This window comes from Chiloscyllium plagiosum, chromosome 11, assembly GCF_004010195.1.
Source record: "Chiloscyllium plagiosum isolate BGI_BamShark_2017 chromosome 11, ASM401019v2, whole genome shotgun sequence".
In the NCBI taxonomy this organism is placed as follows: Eukaryota; Metazoa; Chordata; class Chondrichthyes; order Orectolobiformes; family Hemiscylliidae; genus Chiloscyllium; species Chiloscyllium plagiosum.
Genome location: NC_057720.1, coordinates 23,392,648 through 23,412,578, shown reverse-complemented (window position 1 = coordinate 23,412,578; position 19,931 = coordinate 23,392,648). Strand labels below are relative to the sequence as shown.

Below are 19,931 nucleotides of genomic sequence, written 5' to 3'. Positions count from 1 at the left end.
AATTAAACTCCATCTGCCACTTCTCAGCCCATTGGCCCATCTGGTCCAGATTCTGTTGTAATCTGAGGTAATCCTCTTCACTGTCCACTACACCTCCAATTTTGGTGTCTCTTGCAAACTTACTAACTGTACCTCTTACGCTCGCATCCAAATCATTTATGTAAATGACAAAAAGTAGAGGACACAGCACCGATCCTTGTGGCATTTCACTGGTCACAGGCCTCCAGCCTGAAAACCAACCCTCCACCACCACCCTCTGTCTTCTACCTTTGAGCCAGTTCTGTATCCAAATGGCTAGTTCTCCCTGTATTCCATAAGATCTAACCTTGCTAATCAGTCTCCCATGGGGAACCTTGTCGAACGCCTTATTAATTGCCATTTTATTTTCTCTACTAAGATTGTTTGTAATAAGGTTTTTGGCATATTAGGGAGAATATTAAAATAAAGACAGGATATATACAAAAGGTGCAAGTAAATGTACCTACTTATCACATTTTATAGAAATACTTTATAATAGCTTTTGTTGGAGATTTTCATGAAGGGCTTCAATTTAAATTCTCTATATCTATCGCCTCTCTGCTGAAGAAGATTAGATAATAGACTACAACACTTGTTAGAGATTACACTAGCTGAACTTTCAACTGTGCCTGACAGTCGGACTACAATAGGAAAGGCCTAATTATTTACAAAAATGACCTCTTTGCAATAATAAGCAAAATTACTGAAAATAGCAACCTTCGGAGAAGATGTTCTGGTCATATGATGTTTGCATGTGTCAAAGTTAATTCACTAAATATCTAAATAGCAAGTACAATAAGGGTGACATACCTATTAATAGATGTTAGGTTTCAGGTAGGAATGATTTAGAACAGATCTTTTTTTTTATAGTCATTTAAGATACTGACATCGCAAGACCAGCATTTATTACCCATCCCTAGTTGATACTGAGAAGGTGATGGTGGATCTTCTTGAATTGCTCCAGTCCATTTGGTGAAGGTGTTCCAACAATGCTGTTAGGTATCGAGTTCCAGGATTGTGACCCAACAACAATGAAGGAATGATGATAAATTCTGATGTCGGGATGTGTGTAACTTGAAGATGATGGTGTTACCATACATCATTTGCCATTGTTCTTCGAAGTCATGGAGGTCACAGTTCAGGAAGCGCTGTTGAAGAAACCTTGGCAAGTTGTGTTGCAAGTACGTACTGTAGATAGTACCTATGGTATGCCACTGGTGGACTGGTGGACAAAGTGCCAATTAAATGGACTTCTCGCCTATTTTTCTGGTCAATCTGTTTTCAGTGCTGCCGTCAAGCTCAGAACTATGAACTATGTGACATACGTATAAAATCAATGTACTTTAAGAGCTTCTGGAGTAATGTAGTTGTGTAAGCAGAATATACACAAAGCAACAAAATAAAAACTCCATCAGAGATTTTTCACATTCTTGTCTATCTAATCAAGTATGACATTCAAACATAAAAGAACTTTACTGAATGAAAGGGAAGCAATTTAACGTACAACTTTATCGTAGCCATATATCTTCTTCAGAAACTCTGCTATTTTATAAAGAGTATCATCTAGCTGTTTCTGTTTATCTACAAGCAGGGAGTCAAATAAAGAGAAACAGTACTTTGGTTTTCTGTTTTACCAACTGGAAAAATGCTAAAATGTTCATGCCATCCTCAGGACAAGCAATGTTAAATTCAAAATGACTCCTGCTTGTTTTGGTTCAGGGCTGATAATATGACAGAAAGAGTTGGTATGGAAGCTCGGACCTACATCAGCAATGCCTAATATGTTCAGCTAGCTACAGTGAGAGCAGGAAAGCCCTAAAGCTCTAGATAGTTTAAATAAATTATCATTAATGACACCACTTTCCTTTCAATTAGACGACTCCCTAGAATGTGACTACAGCTTCTGAGCTGTGCTCAAGCCTTTAACCTTTCTACAAGAATAATATTATTGCAATGAAACAACTTTACATTGTTTTCCCCGGCTTTATTTAATTTCCCTTTTTAAAGGCACTAAAGGTTTTTTCCTGTCAGTAGGGTCAGATGGTAGTGGTGGGGAGGGAGCATGGCAGTTGAATGAATCACAGCGTTGTTAAGGGAGGATCTTATTCACTGAGTCCTGACAGAGAAATAGAAAAGGGTTGAGATGGATATTAAATATTTTTTCTAACCTATGGCAATAAAGGTGAGAGGCATATAAGCTTCACTGAGGACACATAGGCTGTGATTTTAATAAGTAGGAATTCACAGAAATTGTGCATAAACTGGAGTCAAATTGAAAATGATAACAGCTGAAGAGTGGATTAACATATTGCACTGGAAGAATCAATTCATGCAGTAACTAACAACACACAGTGGTCTCTCTCACCATCTCTGAAATCATGACAGACTGAAGTAGCTACACCTTCTGGAGTGTCCTTTTGAGGGGTCAGCTGATGCCTGAACTGCAAATGTATTCCTGGGTTCACACTGGATATTGCTTCACAGGGGCTAGTGATAGCAATTGACACTCCCATTGCGAATCACTTCAGCTTTGCCATTTGGAAAGCTATGCTTCCCTATTAATGAAATGGTTGTGCTAACTGCCTCTGGTGCAGATAGCAAGGAAAAGAAACTGTCAGTTCGCATCCAGCACTCATGCAGAAAAATCCAACTGCTATACCACAGCGAGACCGACTGAGGAGAAAGGGAGCAGACCTTTGACCATGAATGCATTAGAAACGCAGAAAATAGAATACACTTTTGAAGATTATTGGATTTTGTGATCATTTATTTTTATAACTGTAAAAATATCAATATCAAGTAAGAAGAAGGTGCTGAGGAATGCAGACACAAGAGCTAACAAAGTGAAAGTGCTAAACAGCCAGACCAAAAAGTATTAAAAAACATAAAAATGTTTGTGGAAAACTATATCCACATCACTTGCATTTCCTCATGACAGAAAGGCTGACAAGAATAGGCTACACATGAATAGGCATTAGTGTTATGAAAGCTCCAGTGCTCTGTTAACACAAGCTCCAGCATGGACTCTTGATCACTTCTCATATTAGATGAGATAATGCCTCCATTAAAATAGCACAAAGAGAAGATGCCACACAAACGCATTAAGTGATCACCTTCCACCATCTCCCAGCAGCAATAAGTACTCTCTAAAGATTTCACTTGTTTTTATTTTTGACTAATGATAGATTGTTCTTTGAAATGTTGGATTGTCCTAATTTTTGTAGGTACTGGAATCAAAGATCTTGACTGTTCACTGAATAATTTAAGTTCTTGAAATTATGCCTTGGGATGCTAACATATGAATACAACTCACTTGTCTAAAATTTGTATCTGCACTATTTAATTGAGAAGTTAACTTGTTTAAATTAAATGAATTATCATTTCTTACATGAGTTCCAGATGATTGTGTTAAGTATGCATTTGTAAATTATTATTCTATGTCTTAATTTCACAGCACAGGTGGCTAAATCACCAGCTCCTTTATATAACTATAACAACAAATTAAACATAAAAATGTGTAAATTATTAAGTTGTAACTTATCATTGTAAATTATCATTCAGGCTGGAATACAAATAACCATCTCCTGTGTTATAAAAGTCTACACTTTCTTTCAGTGAATCCATTAATTTACATGCATTGTTCTAAATCTTGAAAATGTAATGACCCATGACCTAGAAGCAGTAAGATAGAAAAAAAATGTAATTTTAAAAATATGCCTGTGGGATTTGTAATTATTCTCAAGAATGTTTGAAAATAACTTTTATCTGTTTGCATCAAGTGCAATCAATTGTATCTTTCTTGGAGAATAAGAGATACTGGTCCAAGTCACCTGGTGACCCTTGACCTGGAAGTACCATTTGGAAAGAAGTTACCATATGGATACTGTGTGGTCAAACACAAAATATAATTCAAAGGAGGTACAGGATGAAAGCTCAGATGCAGACACAAAGAAAAAGTCAGAAATATGAACTCTTGTGAGAAAAAAATCATTTTCAGGAAAAGGTCAGTTTTTCTCTTTAATTGTCAGCAAGTGGAAAGAAACAAGAGCCCTTGGAGTTACTGCATAAGGTAACTTAACAAAAACAGAACAGGTCTGTGAATAGGTTGTAAATGCTGAAGAGCTGGGTGTTATCTCAGGAGAGACCAAACCATGAACCAGGGTGTTATTTATTGTTCAGTTGAAAATAAGCTTTGGAAACCTACAATGGCAGCACTGTTCTGTCTTGAGAGAGAGAGAGTAATGTGCCTTGGAGATAACAATCACCCTTAGTGAAACTCAAAGTGGAAGGATGTTATTGGAAAAGACTCCTGTTGAACACTGTCAAATAAAGAATGCCATTGGAACTGGGGAGTATGAAGTGCTGCATTTATGTGAGGAGTGATGTGAGTGCCTCTGGCTGTATATTTGTTATATTAAATATTTCAAGTGAAATTGACCTTTTCTGTTTGAAGTTTTATTTGCCTGCTAATTCATGCTTAATTTGCATGGGTTCTAATTTGTACTAAAGCAAAAATTGCAAAATGTGAAACTTGTTGGTAATTTCTTTCCTGGGAATGATTTGGTAAATTTAGTTATATTTTTCTACAATTCCCTTGCGAGGATCACACCACTTAATACTGACTATATTCCTAGCCTTGGGGACTCTACATGAGATGTACTGTGGAGTTTGCACATTCTCCCCGTGTCTGCGTGGGTTTCCTCCGGGTGCTCCGGTTTCCTCCCACAGTCCAAAGATGTGCAGGTCAGGTGATTTGGCCATGCTAAATTGCCCGTAGTGTCAGGTAAAGGGGTAAACGTAGGAGTATGGGTGGGTTGCGCTTTGGCGGGTCGGTGTGGACTTGTTGGGCCGAAGGGCCTGTTTCCACACTGTAAATAATCTAATCTAATCTAATCTACTTTACCTTCCCAGCTCAGCAGTAAATTGTTAGGCCAGATTATCTGCCTATTGAATTCAATTAAGGTAAACATGATGTAGCTCTAAAATTAGCTAGGCCTGCTTGTGGTGCAGTGGTAGTGTCCCTACCTATGGGCCAAGAGGTTGGAGTTCAAATCCCACCTGCTCCAGAGGTGTGTAATAACATGTGTGAACATGCTGATTAGAAAAAAGAAAGTGTAGCTCTCTAATTAAGGGTCCTCTTGTGGTGCAGTGGTAGTGCCCCTACCCATGTGCTAGGAGGCCCAGATTCAAGTCCAACCTGCTTTAGGGATGTGTAACAATATCTCTGAACTGGCTGATTAGAAAAATGTTATTTTTTTTTTAAATTGTAGCTCTATAATTAGGGGCCCTCTTGGGGTGCAGTGATAGTGTCCTTATCTCTGAGTCAAGAAGCCTTGCTTCAAGTCCCATTTACTTCTGAGATGTGTGGGAAAATGTGTAGCTGTATGAGTGAGCCACTTGACCAGCCGAGGAATTAAGATGAACATTTGTGCTCAAGATTTTTAATAGTGGTACAATGCAGTTGGACAAATTCAAGCATGGAAGCAAATTCCCATGACAAATGTTGGTGCAGAATTTCCTGTCTCTAAAAATAACATAATGGTGCTGAATTATTGAGTACAAATTGCACAACCACTTCAAGTAAGAATAGGTGTGCAGTTTAGTATGCTACCTGTTGAAGTATTGGTGTAGTGAAAATGTTATCTCGCTATCTAACTTGCTATTTAATTGTATTGAATGGTGTGAAGCCTCAATGCTTGATATGAACTAAGCTCACCACAAAAATGTTGGGGCAAGATCATTTCAATCTGAACACCCTTTTAAATAGTGTCAAAGTGTTCATTACAACCATTCTAACATTGAAAGTTAATTTATACAGATATAGAGATTCATTCCTCAGACTGGAATTGTTGGAGATTGGATAGGGTTTGGTGCTGGGATGACAGTAAGATGCAAGGGACTTGGAAGTTGACCTTCCCCTAAAGGCTGTGGAGGCTTAACCATAATTTCACTGACTGGGGCCACACCAGGAAGCCAGCTCAGTTGAGAGGCTTTGGTTGCATTCAGGTCAGAAACAGGTCGTTGGGTGCTCAAGACTAGGTAGGCCTATGCTGCAGGTATCATTCCAGCAATCTGGTCTATATGCAACTCCAAATGCACAGTAATGTGGTTTATCCTCTACTGCCCGATGGAACAGCCCAACAGCACACCCAGTTCAAGGCTGCAAATACTGGCCCTGTCAGTGACTCCCACATCCCACAAATGGCCAGATGCTCTGGGAACTACACATGCACAAACTAAAGACTGCCCACAATCCTTCCACTTAGAAAATGAGAGATGCTGATTTCAGGGCTAGACTTAGATACCCTAACCTCTGCGTTTTTGCCATGGCAGAGATTTTCCCTGCCATGATGAAATTCAGTATCCTGGGATTAAAATCTGGGACCTCCCTTCAAAATTGAACTGTGAGTGTACCTGGACCACATGGACTGTAATGGTTCAAAGGGGACAGCTCACCACCGCCTTCTCAAGGGCAATTAATGTTGCAAATAACTCACAATTAGTCATGTTAATGAAAATGTGTCTGAACCACTGAAATACCATCATGTTCATTTTTATGTTGTTCAAACAACTACTGTTCTATGTAGATATAACATTCTTTTCTGGTTATATCACTACAAATTTTGAAATCCTCTGGAATTTAAAGATGTGAGCATAGCACTTCCTAAATTGTCGTCTACATGTAAGATACTACATTCAAAATGTTTCTTGCAACCAAAAGATTGCTTTTGATTATGTAAAGTATGAAGTACTAAGACATATTTACATAAACCACACACCAATTTTTGCAGTAAAAATTTAAAACAATTAACAAAACTGATAATTTCATAGAATGGATTTCTCTCGTTCCTTGAAATATTGGTCGCTTTTGTGAAAAAAACTTCAGATTGTTCAGCAGAAATGTTATGTCAAAGCCATTTTTGAAGATACATTTGGAACTGTTTTCCCTAGAGCCATTAATTTAATCAAAAACTGATGTTATCTGGTGGGTTTCCACAATGTAGCACAGATTCCAGAGGAGTCGATAGTTAATAGCCTTACAGAAGCTCAGACTTGAGCTGATGAATTATTGTGATTTACAATTAATTTAGGTACAGAAATGCATAATATCTTTCGAATCAAACTGCTCTAATTTTATAATTGACCTTAAAGCAACCTCAACACTTGAAATGGATACAATTGAGATTAATATTTAGATTGGATAATGCAAACCAATTTTAGGACCAGTTATAAAATTGACCACTGACTGATATCCAAACTAGGCTATTAGTCATTGCAGTGAATAATTAATATCTCCAATTCATTGATTGTCAACAAGTAATGAAGTAATCAATCAGTGAGAAATGAAGCAAAACAATCAAACATTGCAGATTAATCATAAACCATAAGAGCCTTCAAGAACATGAAGGAGAGCCACAGCTTCAACATGTATTTGATTATTTTGAAGTTATGCTGAGGAAATCAGGTGATTAAAAAGTAGATATTTTAATAATCTATAGTTATTTACAAATCCAAAAAACTATGAATATTACAATTGTCACATGGAATTTCACCTTTAACAATACTCTTCAACAGTTTCTTCTGAATACCATTGAAGATGGAAGACAGGTAGAGAGAGTAGTAAATAAAGCATGCAGTGCATTACTTCATTAATAAAGCTGAATGAGTAGAAGAACATGGGGTGATTTTTGAACTTCTACAAGACACTTGTTAGACATTAACCGGAGTATTGTATACAATAGTGGCATCATGTTATACAGAAGCTGTGAATGCATTGGAGGTTATGCAGAATCAATTTCAAAGAATGGTTTGAGGCATGAAAACTTCAGCTATGAGCATAGATTGAAGAAATTGGGACTGTTCTTCCTGGAGACTAGAAGGCTAAGAGGAGATCTGATTGAGGTTTTCAAAATCATGAGTGGGTTAGACAGAGTAGATAGGGTGAAGCTGTTCCTACTTGTAAAGAAACAAGAATGAGAAGCTACAGATATAAAGCGATGTACAAATGAAGCAAGGGTGATGTGAGAATAAACTTTTTTACATAACGAGTGGTTGAGATATGGAATGCCCTGCCTGGAAATGTGGTGAAGAAAGGCATTCAAGGAGGTATTGGAAGGTTATTTGGATAGTAATGGTATATGCAACGCTATGGAGAAAAGGCAAGAGATTGGCACAAGATCATACAGCCTGTGCAGAAGCAATGGGCCAAATGGTCGTCTCTTGCACCGCAATAATTCTATGATTCAGTAAAAAATATGTTGGTTTGACATTAGCCATAGTAGTATTTTAGCATTTTACATCTTCAAATTTATTATCTAAGCCTCCAGAATTATTTTATAAGAAGAATTCTATATGAGTTGAGGTGGAATTAACAGGGACTTTTTGATTCCATTTGTACAAACTCTTTACATTGGAACAATGAATACTGTGCAGTGAAGTGCTTTAGGCTTTGCTTTATCAGTTCACTTCCCTTTTTGTATGTTTTTGAAAGATTCAATAATGCCACAAAGCTCATTTCTGATTTGCTCATGACATAATTCAAAATATTTTGTGTGTGTTTCAAAAACGTTGATGCAAACAAGTCACATTTTATACCGCTGAAGAAAAGATACTTTTGGTTGAAGCTTTTCATCTTGCACTTATCCGGATAAATCCTGAGTTTGTCACTAATTATGTTGAAGGCTCACAATATGGCACACTTGCATGTACTGGAAGCTACATATATGAATCCATAGGGCCCTGTTCTTTGCAGAAAGAGAATATGCAGGCTGCACCGTGGGCAGCATGGTGGTACAGTGGTTAGCACTGCTGCCTCACAGTGCCAGAGACCCGGGTTCAATTCCTGCCTCAGGCGACCGACTGTGTGGAGTTTGCACGTTCTCCCCGTGTCTATGTGGGTTTCCTCCGGGTGCTCTGGTTTCCTCCCACAGTCCAAAGATGTGCAGGTCAGGTGAATTGGCCATGCTAAATTGCCCGTAGTGTTAGGTAAGGGGTAAATGTAGGGGTATGAGTGGGTTGCGCTTCGGCGGGTCGGTGTGGACTTGTTGGGCCGAAGGGCCTGTTTCCACACTGTAATGTAATCTAATCTAATATACACACTCATGTGCCTGTTTAAACTCAACAGAATAGCTAATAGGTGTTCACTGGTTGATTTCTCGGGACAATGTCATGACAAATCATCAGATATGCCTGGTTTAAAATATAAACAAAACTTGGCAGTTAATGGTTATCATCATTAACTGGTGCATTCTACATTGCAATGTTCCTACTAAACAGAATTCATTGCCAGCACTCAGGAACTATTCTGCCTAAGACTGTAAGAAATTGCAGAGTTGTGAATGCAGCCCAGCCCATCAGGAAAACCAGCCTTCGTCCCATTGACTCCATCTACACTTCCCACTGGCTCAGGAAAGCAGTCAAAATAAGCAGAGACCTCTCCCCCACCAGTTATACTCACATCCACCCTCTTCCATCAGGTAGAAGATGCAAATGTTTGAAAACACATACCAACACCGTTAAGAGCTTCTTCCCTGCTGTTATCAGACTTCTGAATTGATCTCATATATTAGAGGTGATCTTTCTCTGCACCTTCTCTGTAGCTGTAACACAATATTCTGCATTGTGTTCTACTACCTGATGTATTTATGTAAGATATGATTTGTCTGGGTTAGCATGAAATATAATACTTTTCACTGTATCTTAGTACATGTGACAATAATAAATCAAGTCAAATCAAAAATCAAGTCACAGAGTAAAAATGCTACCTTTCCACCATTGAGTGCAAGATGAAAAGTGTCAAGAATATGTCTTTTTTCAACAACAGTCATGTTCTGTACTGCTAAATGGCTAGCATATTTTATATATAAATCAATTTATAAAATGTTATTTAACAAAGGTTATTCATTGTGATGTTAATAAAATGATATTTACATACTGAAAAAAGTGCACATCGTCTGTTTCATTTAACTGAACAGTGTTAATGTTTTATAGACAATCAGCTGATTTATGTATATTACCACAGAAATAAAATCTTTTACCCCTTTTTCTGACCTTTTATTGTACCAATTGAGATTTAGTAGTGGGAATAATGACATTTTCCAGGCCTCCACAAAATAAGCTATCTAAAATAATTGAATTGCATTGCTGCAAGAAATTAAGTTTAATTTCAGTTCTAATGCTGTTTTTTAATATCAGTAGTTAATCTTGACAGTTTTATAAGGAGATTTGTACACATATTTTAATGAATAAGACTTACAAGAAGCATGTTTCAGCTCTGCTAGAATTGAGGAAATATTTTTCTTATGATAATCAATGTTGAATATTGATAATTAGTGATAAGTTAATTTAATTTAATGTAAGACCATCATCAAAAATGTGTCTCTCCCATTTATAAGTATAGGGTCTCCATATGTAATAAAATTTCCTATTTACTAATACTGAAATGTACCAAAGATGAGCAGTGCTATTTGGAAGCACAACTACATTATCATCCACATTATCATACTACATTGCATCTAAAAGCATTGGCCATTAATGAAAGTTGCTATTGCATGTGCAGGTTATTTCATTTTTTTTTTACTCTGATAAGTTAGTGAAAGGCCAGGTGAAAATGGTGCTACGAGGAACAATGGGGAAACGTGGGTGGCACAGTGGTTAGCACTGCTGCCTCACAGCGCCAGAAACCCGGGTTCAATTCCCGCCTCAGGCGACTGACTGTGTGGAGTTTGCATGTTCTCCCTGTGTCTGCGTGGGTTTCCTCCGGGTGCTCCGGTTTCCTCCCACAGTCCAAAGATGTGCAGGACTACTAAATTGCCCATAGTGTTAGGTAAGGAGTAAATGTAGGGGTATGGGTGGGTTGCGCTTCGGCGGGTCAGTGTGGACTTGTTGGGCCGAAGGGCCTGTTTCCACACTGTAATGTAATCTAATCTAAAAGATTAGGCCACATTTTTAGGCAATCAAGTGGAAGCATTTCAAAATTCGCATAAAGACTAAGAAAGAAACATCAGTGAGAGAATGTCAAATCAGTTTAGTAAAGAGATGGAAATAAATATTGCCTTGAGAGAAAAAGGGACAAACATAAAAGCAAAATTTTAATTAAAACTTTAAGAAATGAGACTTTACCTATGTAATCATTCAGTTTTAGCACCAGGGAGGACAGTAATGAATAACTATTGCATCAATAAAGGTGTACCTGTGTTTGAAATGATTAAACCTAACTTTTGGACAGAGGTTTTGTGAGAATTTACCACATACATAGCAAATACTTGGCTTCAGGCCATTTAATACAGGTCACTGGAAAGACAGACAGCAGCATTTCATTTACTCAAAGATATTGCTGGAATGGTGTAACTCAAGACAGCAAACTTTGGATATTGATACTTAACCATGTATCTGCACCTCGCTTGCAATTGCTGTACCACTTGCATATAAATACAGTGCAATATTAGACTTCTAGTTATTTTGACAGCAAATGGATCTGATGTTGGGCTGGGAGAAGATTACAGAGATGTGGAGGTGTGAAACTGTGTAGGGTTTTGAACATAAGAATTTTCAAACCAAATTGTTGCAGAATGGAGTCAATGTGGGTCACAAGGACACGGGTGAAGAGGGAAATGGAAGTTGGTGAGAATTAGGTCATGGGAGCAGAGCTTTGGGTGATCTCAAGTTTAATAGAGGATGGAAGAAGGAAACCAGCAAAAAGAGCATTGAAATAGTTGAGTCCAGCTGTAACAAAGACATCTAGGAGAAAGTGAGGACTGCAGATGCTGGCGATCAGAGTTGAGAGTGTGTTGGTGGGAAAGCACAGCTGGTCAGGCTGCATCCGAGGAGCAGGAGAATCAACGTTTTGGGCATTCCAGATCAAGGGCTTATGCCCGAAACGTCGATTCTCCTGCTCCTCTGGTGCTGCCTGACCTGCTGTGCTTTCCCAGCACCACACTCTCGACTGTAACAAAGACATGGCAAATTTTATTCAGCAGAGCCAATGAGTTAAACATTTTGTCATTAGCCAATTGACAACATGACTGTACATATCACTTGTTTTTAACTAGAACTTATGCTATGTTTGGGCCTTGTGAACACTGTTCAGTCCTACGTGAATGGAAAGGATTGATTCTCAGTTTGTAACCAACCTAACACTGTATTAGGACTGCTTACGGGGATATTTCAATGCAGAACCAATCATCATTGGGTACTCTTACGTGGAAAAATAAAGTCGAGAAAGATTTTCAGGCGTCACAAGACTGTCCTGTGAAATTATGACTCATGAAACAAGTTGAGATTAAGTTCCAGGTATTATGGCCAGGATTGGAAACCCTGTTTCTATACTTGAATGGCTAAAATGAATAAGATACTTTGGAGGAGTCCTCCCCCTGATTTTCTAGGCCAGCAGCCTTCTCACTTGAAGCAGTGCAGACAAATCCAGAAATCCATAATGAGAAGAGCAGAGAGGATCAGTGTGGAAACCCCACACTCTGAGTGGGTGGGATGATGACAGGTAAGAGGCTGTATATGGGAGGGTATGTTGACAGATGGGTGAAGAAAAAGGGAATAGGGAGGAAGATGATTTGAGAAAGTTGGGGTTTGGGTGCAGGTGGTGCAGATGGGGCAGTTGTTAAGAGTGCCAGGTAGATGAGGGGGTGCAGCAAGTTGATGAGAGGAGGGAAATAGTGTTGCACCTGCTACACAGTGTGTTTAACTCTTATACCTAGCAAAACAACTGCGAGTTGACTCATAATAATTAACAAAAATATTTGTTTACTTAACACAATATTATAATAAAATATTCTACAAACTAATAATTTACACTATAATCTAATCAAATATCTTGTGACTATGTTTGTCTGGTCATCTTCTCCCAGTGGTCCCAGGGGTGTCTTCTTTTCTCGGTGGTTGAGCTTGAGTTACCACTCCTGAGGGTGGTGTTGCAACGATAGTTATACTTAGAAGTCTTTGCACCCTTTTGGGAGGGTCTTCGATGTCCAGCAATAGATTGATCAGGGCTCAATCGTCCTGAGCGATTGGACCCAACCAGGTGTTGACATGTCGATGGCAGGGTGGTCCTTGGGTATCCATTCCTGGAGGAGTTAGGTGCACATAGGTCAGGTGGCCCTCTCCACATAAGGATGTGAGGTGCACCTGTGTCTGGTAAACAACTTGATGTTTCCGATTGTCCTGGGGATGGCATTCCGGTTCATACCGTTCCATTCAAATTCAAGTGTATTGAGTGGTCTGCAGCTTCTGAGTCAATTGCGTACTGTCTGTCTGTAGCTTCAGCCTGTCTGGATTCTGCAACATGCTTATTCCAGAGTCTTTGAGCAATCACTTTTGGCCAAGGCTTGTCTCTATTTCCCAGCATGCCTCATTGCCCATTTTCATAAATTCATCATTTTGAATGGCCTGTCTGGCCACAATAGGATGGCAGATAGTTGAAGCTGATAAGGCATTACTGAAGTGGACAAGAGAAGTAAGATGGTAAGTGGGTGAGAGGCGGTAGGGTACCAGCCTGGGTGAGGGGGTAGGAGTGAGGGTGTAGGGTGCTGTGCGAATGTGGGAGTTAAGATGCCACGTGGTTGTGGGTAGCTAATGTATTAGAATATTAGCTAAGTAGATGTGCTTAGCTTTGGTCAAAGGGTCAAATTGGATTAGGGTGAATTGGTGGAATATCAGGGTGAGTATAGTTGGAGGAGTTATGTTGGGACGATGGGAAATTTGGAAGGAGTTGACATTGGTCAAGGCTTTTGTTGAAGAACATTACTACTGAGTTGGGGGTTGGGTCAGGCAGTGGCCTGTTGGGAGAAGTCAGGGTGCTGTTGGGTAGGAGTTGGGACATCTAGTCAGCTCATCAGAATCTCCACATGTTCCCAATGCACAATTCCAGCCTAAGTAACTGCAATTACTATTTACTGTGCAGAGAAAACTCATTCAGCCCAACAAGTTAATGTAATTGTTGATGCTGAAGAAGAATATTCTTCCAATTTACTTCATCTTAACCCGTCAAGTGCCATCTATCCTAAATGTGCCAGAGTCTGCAGATCATCCAATGGATTTAACAGTCATCCCGTGAAAACAAGTCATCCTCAATTGTGGGGGAAGCTGCCAATTTCACTTGTTCAGATTATAAGAGATCTGGCTAGTAGTCTGATCTCAGCTGATGTTTTTACCGGACATGTCAGATTCTAGAGAGGAATCTGGCTTGATACATCATGTTTTGAATTGTTTTGGTTTTAACGAAGTGGTCCCTCAAATGCTGCTGACTTCAAACAAATAGAAGTTTATTAACAAAACAAGTGAAGATAACCTAGAATAAACCAAACCATCTATTTATAATATAAATTCAAATATTTTTAAACACAGTACAAGTATAACCACATTAATTCCAAAATTAAATCGAAAGAAAATAAAACAGCTTTTGTCTGGTACGGAAAGTGCAACCCTGGTTATATAACAAAAACAGAACTCAAACAGCACTCACACCAAAGTCCCTGTGTTTCAGTAGGTTTAAGTCACTTATAACTTCAACTTTTAGCCTTGAACTACAGATAGCTCCAACAGTAAGCTATCACATAGCTGCTTTTATGTATTCAGTTTTAAGTAACTTCTTCAGGGTTTTATCCTAACATTTCTGGTCTGATATAATGCTAATTATAGTTCCCATTATAGTAGAGGAAGTGTTAAAGGTCTTAGAAAACATAAAGGTGGATAAATCTCCAGGATACAATCAAGTATATTCCAGAACACTATGGGAAGGAATTGTGGAGCCCCTATCAGTAACATTTGTATCATCTATAACCACAAGTGAGATGCTGGACTACAGGAAAGTGGCTAATGTTGTGCCTTTATTTTGAAAAAAGCAGTAAGGAGAAGCCTGGGAACAGTAGATATGAGTCTGACATCAGTGGTGGGCAAGTTGTTGGAGGTGATTCTGAAAGATAAGGTTTACATGCATTTGGACAGGCAAGGAATGATTAGGTATAGTCAGCATGGTTTTGCTCGAGAGAAATCGTGTCTCAAAAACGTGATTGAGTATTTTGAGGCAGTAAGCAAAAACTTTGATGAGAGCAGAGCAGTAGACATCATTTACTTGGATTTTAGTAAATCCTTTGATAAAAGATCTGCATGGTAGACTGATTAGTAAAGTTACATTACATGGGATTCAAGGTGAGCTTGCTAATTGAATACAAAATTGGCTTTATAGTAATAGACAGGAAGGGTTGTTTTTAGACTTCATGGTCGTGACTAGTGGTGTTCCACAATGAACAGTACTGGATCCACTTTTGTTCATCATTTATATACATGATTTGGATGAGAATATTGGAAGCATGGTAAGTAAGTTTGTGGATGACACCAAATTTGGTGGTAGACAGTGAAAAAGGTTACAAGAAAAAACTTGACTTGGGTCAACAGGCTGAGGATTGGCAGATGGAGTTTAATTTGGATAAATGTGACATCTTCCATTTTGCAAAAACAACCAAGGACAGGACTTATAGGGGTTCAGGTACATTATTCTTTGAAATTTGTGTCACAGGTAAGAAGATGGTTAAGAAGGCATTTAGCATGCTTGCCTTCCTTGCTCAGACCTTGGGGTATTGGATTTGGGACGTTATGTTGAGGCCTCTTCTGGAATACTGTGTGCAGTTCTGGTTGCCCTGTTAGAGGAAGGGTATTATTAAACTGGAGAGAGTTCAGAAAAAATTACAAGGATGTTGCTGGGAATGGAGGATTTGAGTTTCAAAAATAGGCTGGATGGGCTGGGACAGTTTTCATTGAAGCGTATGAGGTTGATAGGTGACCATACAGAAATTTATGAAATCATGAAAGGTGAATAACAAAGGTTAAGGAAAATTAAGGTGGGCTAGTTCAAACCTAGGAGAAAGTGAGGACTGCAGATGCTGGAGACCAGAGTTGAAAAGTATGGTGCTGGAAAAGTGCAGCAGGCCAGGCAGCATCCGAGGAGCAGGAGAATCGACATTTCGGGCATAAGCCCTTCTTCAGGAAGCCCTTTCCTGAAGAAGGGCTAATGCCCGAAATGTCAATTCTCCTGCTCCTCGGATGCTGCCTGGCCGGCTGCGCTAGTTCAAAACTAGGGGGCATTTTTTAAAGTGAGAGGAGAAAGGCTTAAAAAGGACATGAAGGGCAACTTTTTTTTTTTACACAGGAAGTGGTTAGTGTGTGGAAAGAACTGCCAGAGGAAGTGATGGATGAAGGTACAATTACAATGTTTAAATGACATTTGGATAAGTACACGATTAGGAATGTTTTGGAGGGATATGGACCAAATGCAGGAAGGTGGAACTAGTTTAATTTGGGAACATGATCAGCATGGACTAGTTGGACCGAAGACTCAGTTTCCATGCTGTGTGACTCTGTGGTTTCGCACTCTAAGGTAAACTAGTTCTTGACATATCTTGCCCTTCTTAAAATCATGGACCTATACAATCACACTATTATAAGGATTTCACAGGTTTACATAAAATCTCCCTCTTTAAGATTTAGGTGTTTCCCCTAAGCTTAAAACAAAAACATTCTAGAAATCTCTAATGAACCTTGAGGCCCTTTAACTTTCTGGTCTGTAAAACAATCTAACAAATAAAATTCCATCAGTTGTGCACAAAACATATTAGCTCTAAAGCCAGACTTCAAAACAGCTTTAAAATAAATCACTCATGGTTACAGAATTACTTACAAGTCGACCTGACACATAGAAAATGCTTTGGTTACCAACACAAAACCCAAAATTATAATAAATAACATTTATATACATACAGAAATCCCATAGTGTACATCACATTAATGTAATTTAATTGCAGCCTTCAAATATTCGAGTAATGTTGCAATTTGTCAATAAAACGCTGAGTCAGTTCTGACAGGGGGTGTCGAGCTAGGTTGTTAAGTATATTCAAGGCTGAGACTGACAGATTTTCAATTAATAAGGAATTCAAACATTGTGAGAAACTATTATGTAGATGAAGTGAACTCAATAGAAGCTGAGTCAGTTTTCACTAGGGGTATCAAGCCGCATTGTTGAGTACATTGAAGGCTCAGCAAGACAGATATTTAATTAATAAGGATTTCAAACTGTTATGTAGATGTCATTGACTCAATGGATCAAATGGCCTACTTCTGTTTCGACATCCTTTGCTCCTTTGATCATCCATTTTTCTACGAAAAAGACTGACTAAGAACACCCTACTGAATAGAATTGTTCTTTGGTTGGTAATCTATCACAACTATTTGATTTACTGTTTGGTATTGAGTGGCTTGAAAACTGTTGTGCAACCTCTATCTATGGTGCATTCCTACAAAGAAATGGAAACTTGGAATCTGCTACTTAATTTACAATTTATTTTGATCATCTGAAGTCCTCATTTTAGAACTATGAAATGCATAAATATTCTTCAGACTGCATTTTCATGCCAATGCAATATGTGTGAAATGTTGCAATTCTGGAAATTGTATGGTTGCAAACAGAGATTATGTGATATTCCCATAATCAGGGATGCAAATGTGATGCACTATTTTTAACAAATTGATTAATACTGTTCATTCATCAGAACTTTGTGATTTTAACAGATTTGATTTATTTTCATTGTTTAAATCAACAGGTTAAACTGTAACAATGTTATCTAATGCTACATGTTGATTGCAATTTATAACTACATATATCAAATTAAGTTACTCATTTAATGAACCCAGCCTCCAAGATAGATTCATTTATATCAACATTTAAATAGTATGTTCTGAAAAGTGATGCTGCAGATATAATTTTTTGAAAAATTGCAAGCAGGTTAAATGGAAGAATTAGAAGTTTATGTATAGTGGTTTATAAAATCCTGAGGGGCATGATAGGGTAAATAGCTAAAGTCACTTTCCCTGCGGTGGGTGAGTCCAAAATTAGAGGACATAGACAAGAGAAAGATTTAAAAAGGACCTGAGGGGTAACTTTTTCACGCAGAGGGCGGTGAGTGTATGGAATAGGCTGCCAGATGAAGTGGTAGAGGCTGGTACAATTACAACATTTAGAAGGCATCTGGATATGTATATAGATAGGAATGATTGAGCAGGATATGGGCCAAATACTGGTAGATGGGACTAGATCAGATTGGGATGTCTGGTTGGTGCAGGCAAGATGGACCGAAGGTTCTGTTTCTGGGCTGTATGACTCTATTCGATTGCTAACGATGCAACATGTGTCACTGTATTCAGAGTTAATGGAATTAAATGTCAACCATTTTCTATTTTTCAGAATCATTCCTTTGCAGAAGTCACATGATCTTCTAAACACAAGCTTGGTCTGCACATTGGGCATCTTCATTATTTACCTTTCAGTGGTCACATTTGGGATGAAATCCAAGATACAGTCTCACTTAATATGACACATTCACCATACTGGTTATTCGTTCACAAGATAAAAGTGATTTTGGTAGCTAAACAGGACATTTGTAATAATTGAAGCACATTGCATCATATTGAAGGGACAGAAAGTGTACATTTGGCATTTTCTGTGTCTCTCTCTTTTTCCTTGCACAGATTAATGTTCCAACTCTTTCTGGTTATTTCTAAACCATGCAACGCATAAGCTAATCTAAACTTTCAGGTGCAATCGATGCTTTTTTAAAAATAAACAATATATACAGGAATCTTTTTGAAAGAAATGCCTATTTTGTATTCTTTGTGCTGCAAGAAATAATGAATATTTGTTAAGCAATACTGCATGAAAAGCATTGTGATTTATATAATTACCATTTTTCTTTGTCCTTATGGCTGTTAGTAAATTTTATTTCTGTCACTATGAGTATGCTAAAGTAATTCAAAGCTGAACAACACAATAATGCTTTACTTTAATTCTGCAATTACGTTGGAATTTTTTTATTGTACAATTCAGTGCAAGATACTGCCTTATTAATTTTACCAAAAGGGAAATTCAATCAGCTTCTCTTCTATCCCATTAAAACTTAAATAAGATTGTAATTATTCATCCAATTTTATAGTAAATACATTATGTTATTTATAAAATTGTATGTACAAGAAAGATTGTTTTGCTATCTGAAACAATTACAACAGTAACATTCTATGATTTTGTTACATTTTGCTTTCAATATGTTCTCTGAACAATGTTCAACACCATGTATTGATAACCAATTCCATTTAAATTTCTTCCTGGTAATTCCCCAGCTATTGAATATATGACCATTCAAAAGTCATAATATGAACTCCCTCAAGATCTAGTAAGTAATGAACTGGGTGATGTTTGACAGATTGCTGCATTGATCCCTGATGATAACTGAGGCAGTGATAAAGAAGTTAGTCTTAAGCATCGCTGGTGGGATTTGTGGTGAAGAGGGAAACGAGCAAAAGATTCTGAGTTGTGATTACTGTATAGTGACATATTCCAACTGATGTTGGTGTGTGAGCATTAGAAAATAGTAAGTTCAGGCACAAGTTTGATCTGCTCCACCCCACTATATTTTCCAGTGACACTCATCATCTAGACTGACAAAAGATTGCTAGTCACATTAGCAATGGACAGGCGTTCTATTAAAACATTTGGAAAGATAACTAAACATTTGTTTGGAAGTGAAGGGTACTTTGTTGATCTACAATAATGCACTATCCTTTAACCACGGTTTATATGACTTGGTACATTTTTAAAAATATTGATAAAATTATAATACAAATACAGTACAGGTAGTAAGTATTCCACAAACCAATTACACTGAATTCTAATTTACCAGCAGAACTGAAATACATGTACATTTTCAAGTTATGTTGGAGTTCATTATATTTTCATGGGCTTCACCATCATGATGACTGTTATTCTCAAAGTTACAATAGTGATAATTGGTGAAGCTTTTATTTATTTCTGTGAAGTTCATTTGACAGTCATTTTAAGAAGGTAAAACATAAAAATCAAT

The 19,931-nt window shown here is 37.9% G+C and overlaps 1 protein-coding gene across 3 annotated transcripts in view; it reads left to right on the top strand.

The window, feature by feature from the left end:
* The window catches only part of LOC122554216 (phospholipid phosphatase-related protein type 5-like), a 142,867-nt gene extending 122,984 nt beyond the window's left edge, over positions 1 to 19,883 (top strand). For 2 of the 3 annotated variants that reach the window (XM_043698878.1, XM_043698877.1), the window contains one exon: positions 18,263 to 19,883. In XM_043698878.1, coding sequence (XP_043554813.1) covers positions 18,263 to 18,289 — 27 coding nt within the window. In that variant the 3' untranslated portion in view covers positions 18,290 to 19,883. Of the gene's footprint in view, positions 1 to 888; positions 4,456 to 18,262 lie in introns of those variants that run through there. The other variant, XM_043698876.1, reaches the window with a different exon arrangement.
* Positions 19,884 to 19,931: the final 48 nt, after the last annotated feature.